The sequence below is a fragment of the Polypterus senegalus genome, chromosome 11 (assembly GCF_016835505.1).
Source record: "Polypterus senegalus isolate Bchr_013 chromosome 11, ASM1683550v1, whole genome shotgun sequence".
Classification (NCBI taxonomy): Eukaryota; Metazoa; Chordata; class Cladistia; order Polypteriformes; family Polypteridae; genus Polypterus; species Polypterus senegalus.
Genome location: NC_053164.1, coordinates 39452436 through 39476310, shown reverse-complemented (window position 1 = coordinate 39476310; position 23875 = coordinate 39452436). Strand labels below are relative to the sequence as shown.

The 23875-nt window shown below is 41.2% G+C and overlaps 1 protein-coding gene across 1 annotated transcript in view; it reads left to right on the top strand.

Annotated features, from left to right (window-relative positions):
* The first annotated feature begins 1059 nt into the window (after window positions 1-1059).
* LOC120538867 (substance-P receptor-like) overlaps window positions 1060-23875 on the top strand; it is a 107011-nt gene continuing 84195 nt past the window's right edge. Inside the window, exon 1 of the mRNA XM_039768432.1 lies at window positions 1060-2063. Coding sequence (XP_039624366.1) covers window positions 1654-2063 — 410 coding nt within the window. The 5' untranslated portion in view covers window positions 1060-1653. The remainder of the gene's footprint in view (window positions 2064-23875) is intronic.

Below are 23875 nucleotides of genomic sequence, written 5' to 3'. Positions count from 1 at the left end.
GACGTGCAGATTTTAAGCCGCCTGTTAGGATCTTTAAATTGCACTAATTTAGAAGACGCCCCGACATTAATTCATTGCTCAGATTCCTAATGATAGCTTTAAATAGTCCAAAGAATTTTTCAAAGAGCTGATGCATTAATTTGACCAGCGTGAATGCCTTCGAGATCAAACGTGTATATCACAAGAATGAGCATTCTGTGCTGAATTTCTGGGTAGTTGTAGCACGCAGAAATGGTGACAGTCGCGAACTTCCAAACCTTCTGTATTTCACAGATACGTAGATCCTAACCCGCCTGCTACGATCGCTAATTTACACTGACTGATCTGGAAGCCATCCCGACTTTCAGCTTCACACTTACTTGAGTGACGCAAGTCTTTGCTGTTAGCTTTTGTAATTGCTCACGGGTGCAATGACTCCGGTCCACATCCCAATTGGCCGGCGGTACCACAAGCACTACGCACCCTCCGGTGCAGATGTTCACGCCTGCGCGCACTGTAAGTACACGCGCGTGCGGGGAGTTCAACTTTAACTGAAATGTGACGCCTCTGGGACGCGCGTTTATTAAGAAGCGCAGAACACAATTCTTTATCCCAAGGCAGCGGATCATTTTCATAGTGTGGTAAAAAATAAATCAACACGAGACAAATTCTTCTCAGTTGCAGCCTTTTAGACATTCTTGCCACACTTCTGGATTCCATTGCATTAAAATAAACATATATACAGATTTTTTTTTAATGAAACAATGTTGCAAACCAAAACCCCCCCCCGTGCGTATTGCTTCAACGACGTGAAATGCATTAATAGTATGTCTTATTGTTATTAATGTTAGTAATATGTAATAGTTACTGCGGACACTCGAGCTATCCATATTATTACAAGCTTTTCCTCTGATAGATGTGATTTATAATCCTGCTATGCTGTCTTTGGCTCTGCCGTAGTAGCTTATAAACTATAGGACTGGGGTGTCCGTTACTCCACTAGCACACTAACTCTCGATGACTGAGCGCTTCATGTGTCCTCTGGTACCGGAGACATGCGCACCCCCTCAAGCAGTGACGCGTTTTCATAAAAATATCGCTTCCTTTTGCTTGGCTCTGGTAGGCTATATCAATCAGAGCTGAGCTTGCTGTGCGACAGAACCGTCTGCTAGAACGCTGGTAGAGTCAGAGGCAGAAAGGGAGCGAGACTGAGACAAAAAGAGCCAGGCAAAACGTGGCTTTAGAGCCGGGTTCGGAAGGTGGCCAGGCTGGATTTGGGTGGTCTCCAGCTGTGGGTGCTTTTAGAGCGTTGCGATTTCAGCTTTAATAATATCGAAGCGAGGAAAAAAAATTGTTCAGCCTGCCTGCAGTTCATTCGGAAACTTTTTTTTTCTCTCCACTTCCCCGATTGCCCAGACTGCCCACAGGATTTCTAACCCGAGTGTACCGAAGGAGGGCTGCAGGCTTCGTTGGCACCTTGAGTCGCATGCAGGGGACACTGTGCTCTCAGAGGACAGCCCGTTGTGACAGCTCATTTCTTCAGAACTCAAGTTTTACATCAATCTCTTTCTAATCCGGCAACAGCTCCATGTCTTTTTGAGGCACTGCACACCAAAGCGCAATGCCTCTTATGAAATAGATCTTTCAAATTGTTGTTTCTATGCCAAGGGTGAGATGGACGTCCTGTATACGTCAACAGATTACAACGAGAGCACCGAGGCGAACTTTTCAAATAGCCGCAATGCCACCGAAGGCTACTCCAATCAGTTTGTCCAGCCGGTATGGCGCATCGTACTTTGGGCTATTGCCTACGCTGCTATAGTCATTATATCTGTGGTCGGCAACATTATTGTGATATGGATCATTCTAGCCCATAAACGGATGAGGACAGTCACGAATTACTTCTTGGTGAACCTTGCATTTGCCGAGGCGTCTATGTCGGCGTTCAACACGGTCATTAACTTCACCTATGGCATCCATAACGAGTGGTACTACGGGCTGAGCTACTGCAGGTTTCACAACTTTTTCCCAATTGCAGCAGTGTTTGCCAGCATCTACTCCATGACTGCCATCGCACTGGACAGGTGAGTTGGGCGGCTGCTGCGCGTGCGCAAATTCTGAGCTTGTTTCACGTCCGCCTTGGGATGTTGAAATCAGACCTGACACCCTCTCTGCTCCGGATGATGGGGATTGTATCTGTTTTCACACAGATGGTAACACTGGGTAAAAGATTTGTGCGAAATCAAGGTAATATAGTGTCCTGAATTTAAAACTTAGAAAGTTTATGACAAGAGAGCATGCATGGACAGAAACTGTCAATTCAGCGATACGAGAAGAGAAGAACATCGGCGCAGAGTCCAAGTCAGTGCACCCTTTCATAGATCCGCTCTCAAACACTATAGCGATCATTAGTCCAAGGAAAAGGGTGTCTGATGAAGGTAAAATGAACTTAAGAAATGCAATAGTAATACGCAGAAGCAATCAGAAAATGTCAGGACACGGTCACAGCGCTATCACCAAGCTGACACACTCACACACACCTATGCTGAATATGGGTACGGAACCATATGATAGCCGGTCTGACTTCAGCCAAAATGTATAAAATCTGCAATTGATTTAAAAAGCAATTAAGGCAATGTTTCAAGAAAATAAGTCTACGTGTTACCTCTTTGTGTACAGCAATCGCACGATGGTGCAATAATAACCGCTTCTTATATTAAATGCTTCGCGATCACTACCGTGGAGCTCATGGATTTTTTCCGGTCCCGCTATTTCGCTGATACACTGCTGCCCGCTGAATTGTCCCATTACACGGGAATATGGGCGTAGGGATGTGATCCACGTTGATCCCTCATCAGGGTCGAGTCCTGCCTTTCTTCTAGTTCTGTGTGTCATTAAATACGCTGGCGTCCCGTCTGGGTTGGTTCCTCCCTTAGGAGTGCCGCTAAAGAGATAACGCCTTCTTCACCCGTGACTCCATAATTTTAAAAATCGTACTGAGGAAATGAATGGGGTTATGTATACCGAATCTACTAAAAATGATGAGCTTTAGAAATGTGCTGCGTTTATACACTCTTAAAAATAACCGTTATTGGGTTGTGTGGTTACTTGTTGTTTGACAAACATTTTGTTATGTGAAGGGTCCTTTGCATATAAAATTGGTGCATCAGGATTTAAAAAAGTTCCTAATATGTTGAAAACCAGAATAACGGAGCAGAGAAAACCTGAAATTAGCTGCGTCCATGTGTGCAGCAGGTGTCAGTTGAAAATGAGTATTTGACACATTTGTTATCATAAATGTATTTGTATAGAACTTGTTACGGATCTAAATACATAAAGGGTCTTTATAGGTCTTTCATGGCTCATCAGAGAACCAAAAATTGTCCCCCTACGGCATCGCTCTGAAAAGCCATTCTGGCATTTATTTTTAAGAATGTACGGTGGGTGAAAATTAATTCAAACGATGAAAGACAAATATTCAAGTTATCAATCTGTTGAACATTTACACGTATTTGCTTTTGGTGTGAGTGCGTCGGGTTTTATCACTTAATGTTAATACTTATTTTCTCCGAGTCTTCTTTAATCACTGCATAATTACATAAAACCACAATGAAAATAATATTACTAAACACAGGTCATCATTGCAAAGATCACAAATATTTACTAGTTGCTATAATGTAATTGGAAAATGAACGAACATTATGCCACACAAGCGTCGCTGCTAGTAATAATCGGTAGATTCGTTTTCTTTTCGATTACTCTTTTGACACATCCGCCCAAGGCCTTTTATTTACTCAACATTTATTACAAAACTACCAGGACATACAGGAATGAGTAACAATTTATGTTTTCCAGCATTATTGCAGTCTGGCAAAGAGCGCTTCTAGACAAATTAATTTAGAGTTGGGACAATAAAATGAGATGAAAGAAGCGCCCCGTCTAATAGTCGCTAGAGAAGCGTATGGCGCAGTGGTTAAGGCTTTAGCCCCCTGAGGGTGTGGGTTCAAATTGCACTACTGACACTGTGTGACCATATGCAAGTCTGCTTAGCCCCCAAATGGGTGGGCGTAACCAATTGCATCTCAGATGTTGCAGTTCGCCTTGGATAAAGGCGTCAGTCTGCCAAAGCATGAAAATGCTCTCCGAACATTCGTTTGTGATTTAAATGAATCCTTAATTGTTGCAAGTTGTGTTATTTATTGTTTCATTATGATATGACACAAATCAATGGTAAAAATATGTTGGCGGCTTTTTTAGTTATTTGTTGTTGCGCTTTTATTAATGTGAGCAACTAGGAAATGGTTTATTTGAAGGAGAACATGCATTGGACATATAAGGGAGACAATATGTAAAAATGGAAAGTCTGTAAAGCACAACAGATCCTTTTTTTAAATGTAGGAGTTGGTGTGCCAGCGCTCTTGGAGACGAAACGTCTTGATGACCAACAAGACCAAACCCGAAAATTAGCACTGGGAGTGTTAAACATTAAGTTGTGCCGCTATTGCGGATTCTCTTCAGCTCGATAGTACGATGAAAATATGATGTAAATGAAGCTATTTAACAGTTTTCAATTGCAATTTATTAGACATGTGGATTTTTGCACCAAACTCAGTTTTCTTCGGGAGCTATTCTGTTTCAAATGAAAGCGGCAGCCGGCGAGCCCTGACAAAGTTTCATGACACGGCTATAAGGAACCGTGAAGATATCGCTGCAGACGTGTAAACTGCACGGGGGATTGGAGTTCATTTAGGATTAGCCTGCGAGATCCTCGCTGACCGCGCGCCCGGTTTGCCTCCATTTGCAGCCGCGCTCGCGGGACTTGTGTACGAACGCCCGGGATGCGGCTAACTGAGCTGTTAGATGAGGCGGGGACATGTGGGTGATACTAAGCGTGTTGACTTTTTACTTCAAATACTACAGCCTACTTCATCGTTTTTATCATAAATCAATGATTAAAGATAATAAAAAAAAGCTGTAATAAAACGCACGAAGCCGATCCTCAATAAACACAGTCTCATCCTAATTTCAACAGCAGGGAGTCTATTTATACTGCGACTAATCCGTCAAAGACCTCCATACGTTATAAAAAATGTGTTTTTAATATTGTACAACTGTTTAATCAAAACAATGGCATTTTGGAGGCGATGATACTAATACTGATGCAAAAATTCGGTCTAGGCTATATGCAATATGTGTGGCTCTTCATGCTCTCCTGGCGATAGGAAAGTTACGGTCAGGTGCGACGTATTTACATTCCATCAAAGAACGGACACGACAAAGTTGTGGACAGAGTTGGCATAAAAAAAGTGAACGGAATATCCAAGATACTGTCCATGAAGGCTGTCAGGAGCAGCCTTCCGATTAGAGCTGGTGATCAGTAACAGAGGCTGCCGTGACCATGTGTGGAAATGTTTTGGAGATACCTTATCTTTACATTTATTCTATCTATCTATCTATCTATCTATCTATCTATCTATCTATCTATCTATCTATCTATCTATCTATCTATCTATCTATCTATCTATCTATCTATCTATCTATCTATCTATCTGAATAATGATAATTAAGTAATTTAATTTATATTGCACTTTTCTAACCTTCAACTTCAAGCACGATCGATGTGTAGCATTCACCTGGATGACACCACAGCTGTTCTTGCTTCAGTGTGTTCACCACACATTAGCTATTAGGTATTGAAGGGGTTGAACTTGTTAGCCTGTTAGAGACAGGGGGTGATTAGTGGGCCAGAATGACCAGGCTGTGATGGATGTTATAACAAGGACATTGGAGCACACACTACTCTTTTGAAAAAATGTCTAAGGATCTTTTATGACCACAGAGAGTTAGTACCTTAATTTTAGGTCTCAGTTGAAGGACGGCAGCAGTTTGTTTTATAGCACAGTGTCCTCCTTTAGGTCATTGGAATCAACACAGACACAGACCACAGGGTAAGCGCCCATTGAGAACTTCACCAACACCTCTTTCCAATCCTTTTCTACACTCTTAAAATAACATTCTTTTAATGGAACTTTACTGGGTTGGCTGGTTCCTCAGAGAACCTTTGCATGACAAACAATCATTTAATGTGGGGAAGGATTCTTTGGATATTCAAAATTTTTGGGGGGATTTGAAAAGGTTCTTGATATATGAACAAAACAGAAATCTTTAGTTTATAGTAGGCTACCAACCAGGATACCAAGAGAACCTGAACTTACTTACTGTATACAGCAAGAGTCCTTTTAAAATAATGAAGCTACTGGTATTTTACCAATCGGTTACCGTAAATTCATTGTTATTTTTGGAGTCTCTTTGAAATCTAAATAAATAAAGGCGGGCGGCACGGTGGTGCAGTGGTAGCGCTGCTGCCTCGCAGTTAGGAGGCCTGGGTTCGCTTCCTGGGTCCTCCCTGCGTGGAGTTTGTATGTTCTCCCCATGTCTGTGTGGGTTTCCTCCGGGCGCTCTGGTTTCCTCTCACAGTCCAAAGACATGCAGGTTTGGTGGATTGGTGATTCTACATTGGCCCTAGTGTGTGTCCTGTGGTGGGTTGGCACCCTGCCTGGGATTGGTTCCTGCCTTGTGCCCTGGGACTGGCTCCAGCAGACCCCTGTGTTCAGATTCAGCAGGTTGGAAAATGGATGGATGGATAAATAAAGGTTATTTTTGGAATCTGGATGGTTCTTTTGGGAAGCAAAAATTCTTCACCCATGGCATCATTCTGAGGAACCTCTCTGGCATCTTATTTTTTAAGAGTGTAGCTGGTCTCACATCCAAGTTCTGATTATCTTGAGGTTGGTTACCTCTTTTAAAGTGCAGGTTGTTTCTATCTATCTATCTATCTATCTATCTATCTATCTATCTATCTATCTATCTATCTATCTATCTATCTATCTATCTATCTATCTATCTATCTATCTATCTATCTATCTATCTATCTATCTATATATCTATCTAACATTAAAACAAGTTATGTGGAAAATTGAATGTATCTCACCTCATCATCTTCTGCATTCTTTTCATTATCTCAGGCAGATTACGGATCTTGATTAATACAAGTTTTAATGAGTTGTTCTAGATTGATTGAATAATACATTATTCCTTGATTTGATTACATTCCCTCACCACCAAGCCTGACCCATTGTGGTGTGATCTGCCATTATTTATTATAAAGCTGTCACCCAGGGAATGCATATCACTATGTCCAATGCATGTAAAATATTTCTTGCTGTCTTTTGTTCATTTGTCACCTGCCTGGTGATTTATCCTATTGCAGAATTTAAATCATTTGTGTAGCTATGTTATTCCCAAAGTTCTACAGCTTTCTGCTTGCTTCATAGGACAGTTCAGGCAATAGTATGACATTTTTTCAAATAATTCCGCTATCGAAATATATCTAAATGTAAACATTTATGAATATTTTTTATATTTTCATAAATATAAAAATTCATAGCAAAACTGTTCACACAAAAATTGAGAAAAATGCATATTACAATGAACAAAAACTTCTTGTTTAAAGAAAGTTCTACTTAAGGCTTATTTATCTGGATTCATTTCTTTCTACGTTTGGTGTAGAACGGTCAGAAAACTGTTTGCCAATCTCCTATTTGCTAATTTGTTTTACAGTCCATGCTAGCACTGAGATTATTTCTAAAACCTGGCTTAACGAACACTCAGGTTCACAGATATAGCTGATAAAGTTCTTTTTCATGTTAACTTATGGGGGGTAAAAGACTATACCATAATCTAAGTAACTCTGAAATTAAGCAAACACTAGAGTAAATTTTACATTTCCATTATCTTTGTAAGATTGGCTCTTACAGTTTGTTTTTGAATCCTACTATTTCTGCATGTGATTTCTAGTTTTGTGTTGTTTTCTATTTTGATTTTATGCTCAGTACTCCTGAAAGGTTTCCTTTGCAGTGTGGTATCCCCCTTTGTCTTTGTCTTCATGTCTGCCTGTCTGACCACCCAATTACTATGTCACTTTCATTCCTAAAGATGTAGCATCACCAACATTAACACTGCCTGATGAATCCCATACCAAATGGCATATAACAGAGACACTTTTATTGTATGATGCACTGGAAATGTTATTGCTGAGGTCTACGTTGTTTACTTAGATTTCAACCCATCATAGATGGGTAACACAGCTAGAGTAATAACAAAGCCAATTGCCAATATGTATTCCATATATGTGACCTCTTAGACCGGTGCCCCATGTGGCCTGTAGGGGGCATCTAACAGCCCTAAACACAATCCCAGGAGTCCAAAATGACAAAACAAAACAAAGGCTTTAATAACAAAGTCTCAGTTAGTGGTACAGGGGAACAATAATATACAGCCAAAAGAAAAAACAATAAACACTTCTGCCCCCCAGGGCCTAACTAAACACTAGTGACCCCTGGCTACTTTGTTAACACATTTGCCAAGCTCACCTTCCACTGCTTGGGTCTTCTTCCTGTCACTGACCAGCTAAGCTCTTGTCACTGGCTGCCTCCCACTTCTAATCTCGCTTAGTCAAGGAAGCAAGACCCGTTCATGCTGTGCCCCAACCGCGTCCCAGGTACTCTACTGTAAGCACTTCTCCAGGGGTCCCGGCTGACATCAGTGTCTGGTGTCGTATGGGTAGGTCTCCCCCTTTGGGCAACAGAGCTTCCTGCATGTGAGGCTCACCACAGAGGTGTAATGAGAAGGGGCCATATTGATTGTCCTCCCCTGTATGCCCATTAAGACAACAACATATTGCCTTCTCAGTGGTGTGGGGGACCTTATATTATATGGGCCTTATATTATGAACTTGGGGGTCTTGAAAGACCTCTTGCTGTGAGGGTATAGCGTCCTCTGCTGGTCAGTAAGGGTACTGTTTCCCAGATTAACTTCACCCCTGAAGGTGAAAGCAGAAGCTTTTGTGATTTTGAGTTGGTTGAGCAAATGATGAGTAGTGCAACTGTCATACGATAACCAATGGCTTCGACTATTTGACCAGCAGTGCAGTGGCTCTGCTTTGACCCTGCAGCCCCCCTTCACATGCTGTTATTGACACTCATATCATATCACGTGTAGCAAGCCCAGATATGTAGCGAGCCCAGCTTGTGATAGGATGAAAGCAGCCTCTCATCAACGGTCCTTGCAGTTTTTAACTCTCTTGTTTCCCAGGAAATTTGCACAAAGTAGTTTAAAACAGCCCCACATACACTGTTCTTAACTATGGAGAATTTCATCAAAGTGATCTTCCTTGAGAAGTTCTTGCATTTATGGTTCCACATCCTTTATTTTTGCCACACTCAGCCTTAGAAACTGAGAGGCAGAAGCCTTTTCCCCTCTCAGATGATGTGCTCTGTATCTACGAACTAAACCTAAAATTCAATTTCCACAGTCATATTCATGGCCAAAATTTGGGAAAATCAGCTATTTAGGTCCAGGAAACATTTTGTCCATTGATCAGTGTTGTTAATAAAGTATGCAAAGCATGTGCTTAAACATAAATACACAGAATGCAAAGGATGCAATCTGGTGACGTTAAATGTTAGATTAAAGGAAGGATTGAGGGTTTCCAAATTTTGCTGTCAGTAAATTGTTGTGTCCCGACACCTCCTTCTCCGAGCTCTGACATAAAATGTAAATATATCATTGTGATCGAAGCTCAGAGGGGGAACCCTCCCTGCTCTCCATTCTAATGTATGAATGTCATTCTGATTGAAACTGAAAGGCCCCACTCTGCTGGACATGCACACGTACCGGTCCCGGTACATAATGACGATTTTACGACGTCACAATCATGTCACAGCCATGTGTGCATGCCCCTCTGTCATGCACCTCGACATACTACACATCAAATGAAAATTCAGAGTCTCGTCTTTCCGATGGTATAAACCATTTTGACACACAACAACCACAGCACTGACACTAAATCCTTTTTTACAGAGAAGTAAATACTTTTAAGAGCTGACTTTTCCTACCTTTGACTACCTTTGAAGGCTCTCTGCAAGTCAAACATCAATATTTCCGAGCAATATTGAATCTCATTCTGTCCGTAAGGCTCCAGGGAATATAATCCAGTAAAACGATTAGGTCCAAAACACACGATAGATCCTCAAAGGGACAAAAACTCCAGAAAACGTTTTTTAACTCGAGAGTAGCTCCGACATTTTTTTTCATTTCTATTGGTCATATCAGACGTAATTTGTTTCTGTCGGCAATAACCATGCTAAAGCATGTTACACGGAAGTGTTAGCTTCTGATTGACACCTAAGTTGGCCAATTACGATGGGTCTGGGGGGTGACTGGCACCTCGTATAGCCAACGAGTGTCACAGACAGCTGAACGATGACGCACAACTCCAAACCCTGGTAGAATCTACCAGTTTGATTGGACGCTGTGAGTGACACTCCAAACGTACAGCCAATGAGCAGCTGAGCCCGTCGATATGTAACTTGCCATACCAACTTGTAAACAAAACCGATCGAGCTGCGCAAGCTGGCATTTGTGCCAGTCTGCAGACTTGGTGCGTGGTTGTTTATTGTGATTTCACCAAGTTTTTCGCATTTTAAATATGGATAAAGTACAGATAAACGTAAATACACTCTCGATTAGTAATAGATGCATGTACGCGCGCGTGACAGTATCGATCGACCAGGAGACGTCTAATGGCAGAGAGCGACATGTGACACGCCTTGTGCTTTCTGCTGCTAGATTGCTACAATCAGTGGCACATGGAAAAATGCTGAGCTGTATTGTAACAGTTTGTAAAAAATGTATATAGTTTGTGTGCATTTTATTAAAAAAAAAGTAAAAAATAAAATATATATATATATTTTTGGCCCATAAGACTTGTTTTGACTATTTTTATATTGAAATGTGTATTTTTTATTGTTTTATTATGGAATATGAATTTCCATAACTAATAGAGTGACACTGTGTGTAGATATAGATTCCTTTAGCTGTAAGACTTTCAGTAGAGCCCTCATTGATATCTGTGGGTTGAAGCATTCAAAAGTTATTACACTTTTTCCATACATTCCAAAATGTGGATAATGGATAAACCAGAGGTCCCTCTAAAAAGCATCCACATAAAAACTGGTGTAAAAAATGTCATTTTTACAGGTATTCTTTTCAAATTTGAAATGTGAGTAGTCAACAAGTTATTCTGTTGGTACATAGTGTGTTTCTGTCCCCACCTACCTACTGCAGCTATAGAGGCCTTTATTTTCACAAAAAAACTTAGGCGAGAACAAAAAAATTCATTTTTTCTGTGAGTTCTAATGTGCATAACTTTTGATCAGTCACACCTACAGTGATTCTGACTACTAAGGGTGAAACTAGAGAATGTTACCTTTACAAAGAGACCAAACATGTGTTTATACTCCAGATAGTTCAATAACAGCAATGATTCTAATTTGGAGAGGTCGAATTACAAGCGATTTAGCAAAAATGACCCCGCTTGATAAAGGGTTAAGAAATTAGATAAAGTGTGGAGGAGAAACAAGAGAGCCCTGGTACTTATTTGTTTTCACTTCAGGCACTGTATTAAAAATTAAATAGAGAAAAGAGCTTCTAGTCAAAGAACAGTTAAACAGTCCGAGAGAGGCCTTATCACTGAAAACATGAGGGTAACACCAATGCTTTTGATTAAGCCATTCTTTAAAGCTTGAGGAGGAGAAAGGGGGTATGGATTTGAAGGCATAGTTTCACAAAATGGATGGCACTGTGGTGCTGTGGCCTCACACTTCCAGTATCCTGCTTAAGGTTCAACTTCAAATCCAGCCTGGACCTCAATGGAATGTGCACCAGCCCTGAGTCTCTGTATTCCATTTTTCTTCCGTCATCCTGAAGATTTGCAGGATAAATTGGTTGGTAACTCTAATTTGGCAGGAAATAGTGAGCACTGGTCTGGTTCTTGGCTTATGCTCTGTACTTCTAGTACAGATTTGGCATCCTCTGACCCTAAACTGCGTAACTGGATGAGCCTATTGAGGTGGACGGCATGTTCTTATCACAGGTTTGTAATGCTCTAATGTTCTAACTGGGCTAAATAATAGATGGATAGATATTGTCAACTACCAGAGATGGATTGTTAGATAACTGGATTGGCTTGTCTGTGAAGAGTGCAGCAAACCTTCTAGAAGGTCCTCGGATTGTTTTGTTGTTGCTTTAACCAAAATAGAATAAGACAGGATGGAGAATTGCTAGCCAAAATATTATGGACTTGCTCAGAGTAGCACAGTGATTCAGCGGCTGGCTGCCTTGAGGGTTAAATTCCAATGCCGCAGCCAAAACAGGACACAGTGCCTCTGTAAATATTATTGATGTTAAGCACTTAGGAGGCAGTATGTACACCAGGAACCTTCAAGTTCAGTCCTGAAAGACCAAAGTGGCTGCAGGTCTTTGTTCCAACCCAACTTCCTATTAGCAGCCAAACTTTGCCAGTAACAGATCTTGTGCTTTAATTCTATGGTTTTTATTCTGCCATGTCATTTGTTGAACGTTTTTATGGAATATCACAGAAATGCTGATAGTAAACAGTTATTAACACATATTCTTCATGATATAAATGGGACCAAGTTAGATGGACAAGATGCTGACTTCTTTGTCATTTGCATCCCATTGTTGCTGGTTAAGAAAACAAAAGAAGCAATTAAAAGCAGCTGTTAATGACTAAATGAGAGATTCAGAATCTCAACATGCAGGTTTGCTATAATAAACAATAATTGGCTTCTAACTAAGAAACTCATTTGTAGCCTCCAGAGTTGAACTTGAGGACCCCTGGTCTGTAAGGTGGCCATTAGTGAGGAGTAAATTTCAGTTCACATACAATTTTGACAAACTGACAGTAGACATCGTTGATTTCTACTTTCAAAGAGTTTGGGGTGGGGGGCATTTAAATTTTTCTTTTAGGTGGAAAACAAATGTAGCTGCTTTCTAAAGCCGTGTTCAATCTTTCATGTTTACCTACTGTAATAAAATGACAAAAATATCAGAAGAAGGGTTGGGGTACCCAGAGGTGTAGGGTACCCCATATAATGAAAACAAAGAGTGTAGAACATTAGAACACTCTAGATGAGTACAGGCCATTCAGCCCAACAAAGCTTGCCATTCCTATCCACTTATTTCTTACAAAAAAACGTCAAGTCGAGTTTTGACAGTCCCTAACGTCTTACTGTCTACCACACTACTTCGTAGCTTATTCCAACTGTCTATCGTTCTTTGTGTAAAGAAGAACTTCCTAATGTTTTTCACAAAATTTACCCTTATTAAGTTTCTAACTGTGTCCCCGTGTTCTTGATGAACTCATTTTAAAATAACAGTCTCAATCCACAACAGATGAACAGATGGTTCATATTTGGACAGAAATAATACAATGGACCATTAAGGTCACTTGTGATGTTCAATAAGTCACTTCTGCTGCAGCACACTCCAATACTAAATGCAGCAATTGCTATTTAAATTGAGCTCTGGGAGGTAGAAGTGGGGCTTTCAGTGAGCAGCTGTAGGAAGTGACCTCTGGGATCGGTTCTGGGTGAAAGAGAAGAGTGAGTTGCCAAATGCTCCCTCTTCTGCTCATCAGTGGCATTGCACTTTTATTAACCTACTAGTTGCTCCGTTCACTCGCATGTTTGACATTCTCTTCGTTTCTGTAGCTGCTCAAAGCATCTAAACTGTACCACACATTAAAATCAAGTGTATTTATGCCTCTTAATATTATCAATGTGGAGCAGTGAAGTACATTTATCCACAAAAGGACACCCTAAAATGAATCATCATGCACTTTACTGTGCTTTCTCTACAGGAAAACTCAGTACACAAAATGTTCTCTCTGCTAAATTCCCACTTCCCTTTCCCAAATAACCACCTTTTCCTAGTTGAGGATATGCACATTTATGGCGATTTTTCTACTTCCACTTGAAATTCATCCATCCATCCATTTTTCAACCCGTTGAATCCGAACACAGGGTCACGGGGATCTGCTGGAGCCAATCCCAGCCAACACAGGGCGCAAGGCAGAAACCAATCCCGGGCAGGGCGCCAACCTACCGCAGGACACCCACACCCACACTCACACACCAAGCACACACTAGGGACAATCGCCAATCGCCAATCCACCTAACTTGCATGTCTTTGGACTGTGGGAGGAAACCGGAGTACCTGGAGGAAACCCACGCAGACACGGTGAGAACATGCAAACTCCACGCAGGGAGGACCCGGGAAGCGAACCACTTGAAATCTATATTTAATATTAAATGACACACGGATGCATGAAGAATTAATGCATGAAAACATTTCCAGACAGGGACTAAACGATTTTTTATTCTTGTGCGAATGAGATGAAATGTAATTTATTTCCTTAATTTGTTTGCAGAGCAAAATAGTGAGTCTTGCTACGAATTCAATGTCTTTTCAATTTCAGTTTTTTTTTCATTCATCACTATTGGCCATCAATTCTTGACTGAGATTTGGTTCAGGAGCTCCACTACACAGTACGTGTTTTCCCACTGCAGGAACTTTGTTTTCAGAAAGCAATGAGTTCCTGTACAATGTAGACCCTGGGCCACTTGTGCTCCTTGCCCACTTTGGTGTGTTGTGTTTCCACGGCATGACAGGAACTGTAATCTTTATGCAATATATGTGTTGGGTAAGGAAGAGTGATGCTGTGAGAAGTGTGGCACGATAAGGTTGATCCTTTTGGTTGATCCTGCACCTTATTACTTTGACACATTCTGGACTTCATGGGCGAGATGATTGCTTTGATGCCTTATTACTTTGAAGTGATAGCGCGTTCACCAGGGAGATTATTGCTTTGATGTGAAGCACTGCAAGGTGCACCAGGGAGCCAGCTATGAAGATGGATGCAGTGTGAAGTGTAGCGCTCCATTTTTATTGATAACTCTCCTAAGGGTAAACTATTAAGAGATTCGTAAGATGGTGCCAGTGCTCGTGGTCAACCAATCAGCACAATTCCTCACCCACGCCCCAACGATGATAATGCTAAGTTGAACAAAAAGTATATATGCTGGAGTATGAGCTAAAAAAAGTACTGGGAACTACCTACCAGGAATTACAAATGGCTGGAGTTCCTGCAGTGGGAATGCTACAAAATTTTTCTAAAGTTTCTAAAATGTCTCTGGTTCCTGAAAAAAGTTCTTGTGGTGGGATGCCCAGAGGGGACTGGGCACTCCTGTGGCCTGGAACCCCTTCAGATTTTATTATTTTTAAAAAATTTTTTTGTTTTTTTTTGTTTTTTCTCTCCACCCTGGCCATCAGGCCTTACTCCTTTTCTATGTTAACTAATGTTGTCTTATGTTAATTTCTTATTTTGTCTAATATTTTTCTTTTCTTTATTATGTAAAGCACTTTGATCTACTTTTTGGTTGAAAATGTGCTCTATAAATAAATGTTGTTGTTGTTGTTGTTAAAAGTGCCCTATAGCATCAGTCCTTTCATCGATGAAAAGCAACGTGCATAACAAATCAACCTAAGAATATGTAACTAATTCTCAAGAGATAAGATGAACCCCTCAACTTGTTTGCAGTTGCTATCAAGTTTGTTTATTCTGAATCAGATTAAAAAAAAAAGCTGGAAACACTTACTGAATGGCATTGGTTTAAATGGCATACAATGACTTGGAGCAGATGTGTTACAGACACCTGATGAACTTAGTTACAAAGCCAGCTAAGGCCAGTATAGAGATAGTTATGTTTTAATTATGCACAGGGCTCCTTAATTCGTGATGGTGCGTCCAGCTAGAAAGGGCTTTTGAAAGGCAGAAAGGGCAAAGGGCAGCCACACAACAGGAAGCAGACGTGAATCACACTGGTAATTGAAAATCTCCCCAAGTGCCACTGTAAGTGAACCGATTCCAGGGGGTGTGGGTGGTCTTGTAGCGGTACTTTCTCAGTGAACCCTAAAGTGTAAGAGGTTACCTCAAAGGTGTCCCATTTCAACAGGGACATGCAGTATGGGAGCAACTAGAGATATGTGAATGCTTAATGTGGAGTTAGACCTCAAAGATGTAGGGATACCTAGAAGACTGTCCACATACTGTTTTGCAAAAGAGTTTATTGGTTGCTCCTTGAAGCTGGAGTCAGGGACTTACAAGAAGGTTATGTGGCCAGAGAGTACGGAAAGTGAAGCAGGCAAGAAGAAGAAGGTAACACTTCTTCAGGTACAGTGGGGTTTGACCACTGGCTGAATGACTAAGACAACTTACTTAATAGACAGGGAATTGAACCCGTGCAACTGGGCCAGTGGGGCTTTTGTTTAATTATCATTTCTTGACGTGGCATACGATGGCCTGCATCACATGCTAGAGCGGGATCATCGTAAGTGGTATGAGATCATTTTTTAACCCAGAAATGGAAGGTTTCAGATTTAAGTCCTTTTGTATGTAGCTGGCTGCCTCACAAGCCATGTGTTGTTTGAGCATACAGTCCAACCATCCATCCATCCATCCATTTGCCAAACCCGCTGAATCCGAACACAGGGTCACGGGGGTCTGCTGGAGCCAATCCCAGCCAACACAGGGCACAAGGCAGGAACCAATCCTGGGCAGGGTGCCAACCCACCGCAGACAGTCCAACCAATAATCTTAAATCACTTAAACAGATTATGAGCCTGATGCCCACACAAAAGGAGTCAAAGTCATTTCTAGTCACGTAACCATGATAATGTTTGACACACAATGTCAACCGGTTTGAAGAACTTGAAATTATTTGGCTACAACACATTTTTGAAAGGGTATGCCAGTGCATTTTAACAACCTTAGACAAGATAGCAAGGCGTACGTGGATTCTGGGAATAGATGAGACCTTACAGAAGGCGGCAGTGGGATTTCAAGGCTCACTGACAGTTAATGCAAAGCAGAGCTCAAGTGCGTTCTAGGGGAAAAGACTTTATAAAACGAAACGTGACAAGGGCAACAATGGAAAAATCACAAAAGAAATGTTTGTAAATCAAAGAATACTCCTAATGGTAACGACGGCTCAGAAGCTTTAGTCTTAGGTTGTAGAAATTCTCATGGCAGTTTCTGTGTCTACCGACAATAATCTAGGAGGCACAAAGCCAGGCAGCTTTTCAATATCTTTTTTCCTGTAATTTCAATACAAGTAGTTTTCAATAAAAAAACAAAAGAGTGGGAATTCAGGGCACAGTCTGTAGATGGGTTCAAAATTGGTTTAAACACAAGAAGCAAAGGGTAATGGCGAGAGTTTTCAGAATTATGTGATGTTAAAAGTGGTGTCCCTCAGGGGTCAGGGCTGGGGCCGCTGCTATTTTTAATAAACATAAATGATCTGAACAAGAATATGATCATTAAGCTGCCTTTGTTTGCAGATCATGCGAAATTAGGTGGAAGGGCAGCTAATGCAGAATCAGTTAAATTGTTGCAGAGGGTTTTAGACAACAAGCTTGTGACAGATTAAATTTAATGTAAGGTTTTGAGTAATTAGAAATGTTTTCTTTGAGTACACAATGGGAGGTCAGCAACTTGAAAGGGTCGCTTATGAGAAAGACTTAGGCCTGGGGTATACTTGATGCTCAGAATGCTTCTGCGCATGCATCATGGCTGCCGCACATTCCCTGAGTATGCCATTAGAAATTAACACATCGCGTTGTGAGTTGCCCTACAAGCAAAAAGTTGAGTGATCAGTGTGTTCAGATGTTGGTACGTAACGTCAGCATCATTGCTTATTTACTATAAGCATGGCTTGTAGCTGGCTGCTAATGCTCGGAGACTAATGCCTATTGTAAGATAATGCAGCTTCGATGTTTAATGAAAGTTCGATCAATCGTCAAACTTAAATTGTGACATACGAAAGTATTCATGGTGCTTTTCTTCATCCACTTCTCACAGAGGAAATACAAGAGTCATATATTCCCAATTGTTATGAGGCAATTCATTTAAAGGTCTCAAGTACCATCTTCTGCATTGCTGTGGTTTTTTGCACCTTCGCAACAGCATCAGAATGCAAGAAATTTTAATCTTCGATATCTTTCTCCTGTCAACTCAAAACACAGCAAAAACGGACGTTGTTTTCTCACTGTGATGATTTCTTGTGCTGCCATCTGGTGGAATCTTCCAGATTTACATAATGTATGAGAACAAGTAGAATCAATACACTGCTTGCATAGCAGCAGCATCCGCAAGCACATGAGGTGCATAGTGTCGTGTATATCCAGGGCCGCTGCTGGCCAAATGGGTGCCCCAAGCAGAAATTTACTTTTGTGCCCCCTCCCCCAAATATTACGGAAGTAATAATAAAATAATAAAAAAAACACCTACTATAGGGGCTAAAATAGAACTTTATTCAAATAAAAGTAAATACATGAGGCTGAAGGCCATCACGTGTGCTTAGCCTACTCTGCGTTCACCGTAAAATGCAATATATACGTTTATATTTTTGTTTATTTGTATATGTATATTATTAATATTAATTTATTATTATAATATATAAAAACAATTTTTTTGAGCAGCTGGGATGGTGCCCCCTGGGAGTTGGTGCCCTATGCAGACTGCGTACTCTGCGTATAGGGAGCGGCGGTACTGTGTATATCTAGGCCTGTAGGAGTCACTGTGAACTCGTCTACAGCAAAATAGCGTACAGAAGCAATTGAGAAGGCTAATAGAATGTTAGGTTATACAGTGCAATGCATGGAGTACAAGTCAAAAGATGGTATACTCAAGTTATAATGTATAACATGCTGATGAAACCTCACCCTGAGTACTGTGTTCAGTTTTGATTTCTGGGCCACAACAAAAGACACAGCAGTGCTAGAGAACATCCAGAGAAGAAGAACTAGGCTGATTCTGGGACTGAGATGTATGAGCTATGAGAGGAGAATGGGAGAATGGATCCTTTTAATTTAAGCAAATGGAGACTAAGAAGCGACATGATGGAAATGTTTAAAATTATGAAAGAAATTAGTACAGTAGATTCCAGTTGTTACTTTAAAATAAATTCTGCAATGAAAACATGGGGACACGGTTGGAAACTTAAGGGCAGATTTTGTACAAATGTTAGAAAGTTTTCCTAAGAGCCATAGACGCAGGGAACAAATGACTGAGTAATGTGGTGGGGAGTAGGACTTTAGGGCCTTTCACATCTCAACATGATGTTATTTTGGAGAATCTAGGTGAATAGGATGAGCTGAATGGCCTGTTCTTATGACAATGTTTCTAATGTTCTAATGTTAAGCATGCTGTGTCAACAACTGACATTAAACACCAGGACAAACTATAGGAATTTGTGCCCATTCTGCTGAAAGGGCGTTTGTGAGGTTAGATACCTGATGTTGAATGAGAAGAACTGGCTTACATTTGGTATTCATGTTTATTCCAAAACCACTCAAATTGGGCTCAGGTCAGGGCTCAGTGCAGGCAACTTGAGTTCCTCTACACCAAACTTGGCAAACAATCCCTTTATGGACTTGACTTTCTGCTTAGGAGCATAGTCATGCTGAAACACAAAAGGGTCTTCCCCAAACTTTTGTCACAATTTTGGAAGTACATAGTTGCTTAAAATGTCTTTGTAGGCCATAGCATCAACAGCCCCCTTCACAGGAACCAAGGGTCCTGTCTAAACTCTTAAAAATAGCCCCAGACCATTGTCTCTGCCCCATTAATTTTTATAAGTTCAGTAGGCAGTGTTCTCCTGGTGACCACCAAAAGGCTACTCTAGACTATTAAAACCTTTGAAAAATTTAGCTTAGATTTACCTTCATCACATTCCTTCACTTCACAGCAATATTGTTTTTGCCATATTTAAAATTTAGTAGGTGCTGATTTGCAGGCATTGGGATTGGGGGGTTTTGTGCATCTAGTAAATGAAGCTTGTTTTTTGGACACTGCTATAACTGAGAATCACTGGTTTATTAATCTGGAATAACTGATTAATAAATGCAATTGCAGTTTATATTCCTCCAAATGTTAATGTAATGAAAACAATAACAAATCTGCATGTCACCATTAGCAAGCAAATGGCTACACACCCAGCGGGACCTTTTATTGTTGCATAGCTTTCTCACTATTTAAACAAGGAAACTGTATTGCCTAAATTTCACCAAAATGCCTTACTAGAGGAAGCTGAAGTTTGGACCATGTCTTCACAAACACTGCTAAGGGCTTATAAGGCCACCCTTTCCTCATTTAGGAGTTTGGTTATCCCTCACTGTTCCTAATCTCCATGTAGTCACTACTCATCATACATATGAAATCATCAGTGAGGACACTTAAAGCGTGTCCTGAGAAATACGTGGGTGACCCCTTGGCCTGGTCCAGCAACTCGGGTCCCCAGCAACTTGGGGAAAGGTGCCACATGTTTGTAGTGCCGTAACTGACACTCCCTTACAATGCAGGTAATGTGCCTCATTCGTGACTCCATGAGTAACCACTCATTCGACACAAAGTCAAACCAACGGTACTCAAGGATTTTCCGGAGAGACGCAGTACCAAAGGAGTCCAGTCTTCGTCTCAGGCCACTGGATAGCGTTCATATCTCGTAATCATATAGCAAGACAGGAAGAACCAGGACTCTAAAGCCTTGGACCTTCATCCTTTTGCATAGATATCGGGAGCGCCATACACCCCTTTTCCAGTGACCTCTTGACCCCCCATGCTCTCCCAATTCATCTACTGACTTCATAGGAAGAGTCACCAGAGACATGAATGTCAATGCCAAGGTAAGTAAACCTCTCCACAAGGTCGTCACTCTTTCCGCAGACAGACACACTGCTAATGGCTGTGCCTAAGAGGTCATTAAAGGCCTGGGTTTTGGTTTTTATCCAGGACACTCGCAATTCCAGACACTCAGACTCTTTGCTCAGTCTCTCGAGTGCTCCAATCAGAGCCTCCATTGACTCCGCGAAGATCACAGCATCGTCAGCAAAGTCAAGATCCGTGAATCTTTCTTCACCAACAGATGCCCCACAGCCACTGGACCCCACGACCCTGCCCAACACTCAGTCCATACAAGCACTGAAAAGAGTAGGAGCAGAACAAACCCCTGACGAACCCCAGAATCAACTGGGAAAAACACAGAGGTCCTGCCTCCACTCTGTACAGCACTCACAGTACTAGTGTACAGGCTGGTCATGATATCCAACAACCTTGAGGGGATCCCACAAACCTTCAGAATGTCCCACAGGGCAGCTCGAACGTTTTGCGAAAATCGACAAAGGCTTCAAGAAACTCTGCCGATATTTGTGTTTGCACTCCATAAGAAACCTCAGTGCCAGGATGCGGTTGATGGTAGACTTCTTAGGCATAAAACCAGACTGTTCCGGTCGCTGGAAGGTTAGCAAGTGATCACGGATCCTATTGAGGATGACCGTAGCAAGGACCTTACCCTGTACAGAAAGCAGTGTTATCCCTCATAGTTGCTGCAATCCAGGCAATCACCCTTCCCTTTCCAGATAGGGATGGCAAGTCCGGTTTTTCAGTCAGTTGGGATGATGCCAGTCTCTTAAATGGAAGCAAAGATTGTTTGAAATGCCAGGAGCACAGCCTTACCACCAGTATGGAGAAGTTCGCCCAGGATACCACAGATCCCTGCAGCCTTTCCTACCCTCAGCTGGTTCACCACCTGTACAATGTCAGTGAGACTGGGTGGTTAATAGCTAATCACAGCTAACTCTGTGATGACCAGTGCAATTTTCTATACGGTGGTATTCTGAGGTGGTAACATCACTTTAAGAGAGAGCCACCGAATTATCAAGCTAATTAAAAGGGCAGGTCCAAATATAGGATGCACTCTGAACACCCTGTAGGTCGTAGCAAAGGAGAGCATTAAAACAAAACTGAGCGTCATTATGAACAATGCTGCACAGCTTCTCTGACAAATTACCACTGAGGACTTTCAGCCAACAGAAGTGTGTTAAGAAATGCAACGGGGGCTCCATTACCTACAGCAATACACTTGCATAGTGCCTCTCTGGGACTGGGACTGCCTACTCAGATGTTTTCTTTTTTTATAATTTTCTTCCTGGTTAGTCATTTTGGCATTTGTCTGTGTTTACTTTATGTTTATTTATCTATGTATGTAATTATTTATTTAAAGAGCTTCCGTAAAAAGCCATATTTCCCCCTAGGGCCAAATAAAGTTCTATCTATCTAGGCAGTAATGTGGATGATTTCTGACACTCTGTATTTCAATGTCTAGATTACAGGTTTATGTTTAATTGTAATGTGGTCACTTTCATACCGTTGCTCATTCACATAGATGCTCACTCCTCCTCTGCCTTTTTCTACTCCAATTGATCATTTAAGATGAAATCCATCCAGCATTAAAATTAGCGTCTGGAGTGAGAAGTCTAAGCTAGTTCTCTGCAATACACAAAATCCCACTGTACTTGCAGGATGCAACAGGTTATCAGGCTTAATTGAAAACAATTGACTATTCATTTTTATTTGATGAGAGGCCAGTTCTGAAATCTTTCTATCATTCTTTTATCCTTGCTCTGTCTAATAATATAGTTCCCCCGACTGGCCGTGCTTCTTTTCCTCATGACCTCAGTACTTTCTATGCATAATTCAAGAAGGACAACAATGTTTTAACAATAAAAGCTACCCCATGATCGCCAGTCTCTCCCTCTCTCTATCAATGATAGATGTTCTGCTGTATGTTAAGTCTACTAGCCCTAATAGCATTCCTGGTCATATTTTCAGATTGTTGTGCTGGACAGCTGGCTAAGATCTTCACTGACATTTTCAATCTGCCTCTGGGCCAGGGCAGTTGTCCCCACTTGCTTTAAGGGAACATCCATCTTGTGTGAATAAAAATAATCTGTTTCAGTAGGCTGCAATGATTTCTGGCCTGTTGCGTTCAGCCTCATCAATATGAAGTGTTTGAGAACCTAGTTCTGACCCACCCACCTTGGGTCCTATCATTTTGTACACTATTCAAATATGTCAGTGGGAATGATATCTGCTCCATCTGAACAATCAATCAATCAACATTTATTTATATAGCACATATTCATACAAAAAAATGTAGCTCAAAGTGCTTTACAAAATGAATAGAAAAATAGAAGACACAATAAAAAATAAACATAAGTCAACATTAATTAACATAGAATAAGAGTAAGGTCCGATGGCCAGGGTGGACAGAAAAACAAAAAAACTCCAAAGGCTGGAGAAAAAAATAAAATCTGTAGGGGTTCCAGACCAAGAGACCGCCCAGTCCCCTCTGGGCAATCTACCTAACATAAGTCAAACAGTCCTCTTTGTATTTAGCGTTTTCATGGAAGGACCTGATGATGATGGTCACGTAGACTTCTGGCTTTCAGTCCATCAATGTTGGTACATCATGATGCTTTGAGTTGGTGGTGGTGGCGCAACCGGAAAAAGAAACAGAAGAGAGAGTAGGGGTCAGTATGGATTTTGGAGCCACTGTGAATAGTTATTATGAAGAATTGAACATACAGAGTATCAGGATTAAGTTAAAGTGACGTTAGGAGAAGGCCATGTTAAAGTAATGTGTTTTCAGCAGTGTTTTAAAGTGCTCTACTGTATTTGCCTGGTGAATTCCTATTGGCAGGCTATTCCAGATTTTAGGTGCATAGCAGCAGAAGGCCGCCTCACCACTTCTTTTAAGATTAGCTTTTGGAATTATAAGGAGACACTCATTTGAAGATCAACAACAGCTATACTGTACTGTACATATAATACAACTCTAAATTGCCAGCTGAACTCAGTAAGCATGGCTTTAGTACCTCCATCTGTAACTGAATTTTAAACTTCCCGACCACCAGATTTGTTAGGTTAGACAACTACATTTCCTCCGCCCTGATCTTGACGGGTTATGTCCCTCAGGGCTACATGCTGAATTCTTAACTGTACTCCATTTTTTACTTATGACTGTGTACCCATTGTGGAAGTTCAGCCCGGACACAGACAGGCAGACACCGATGG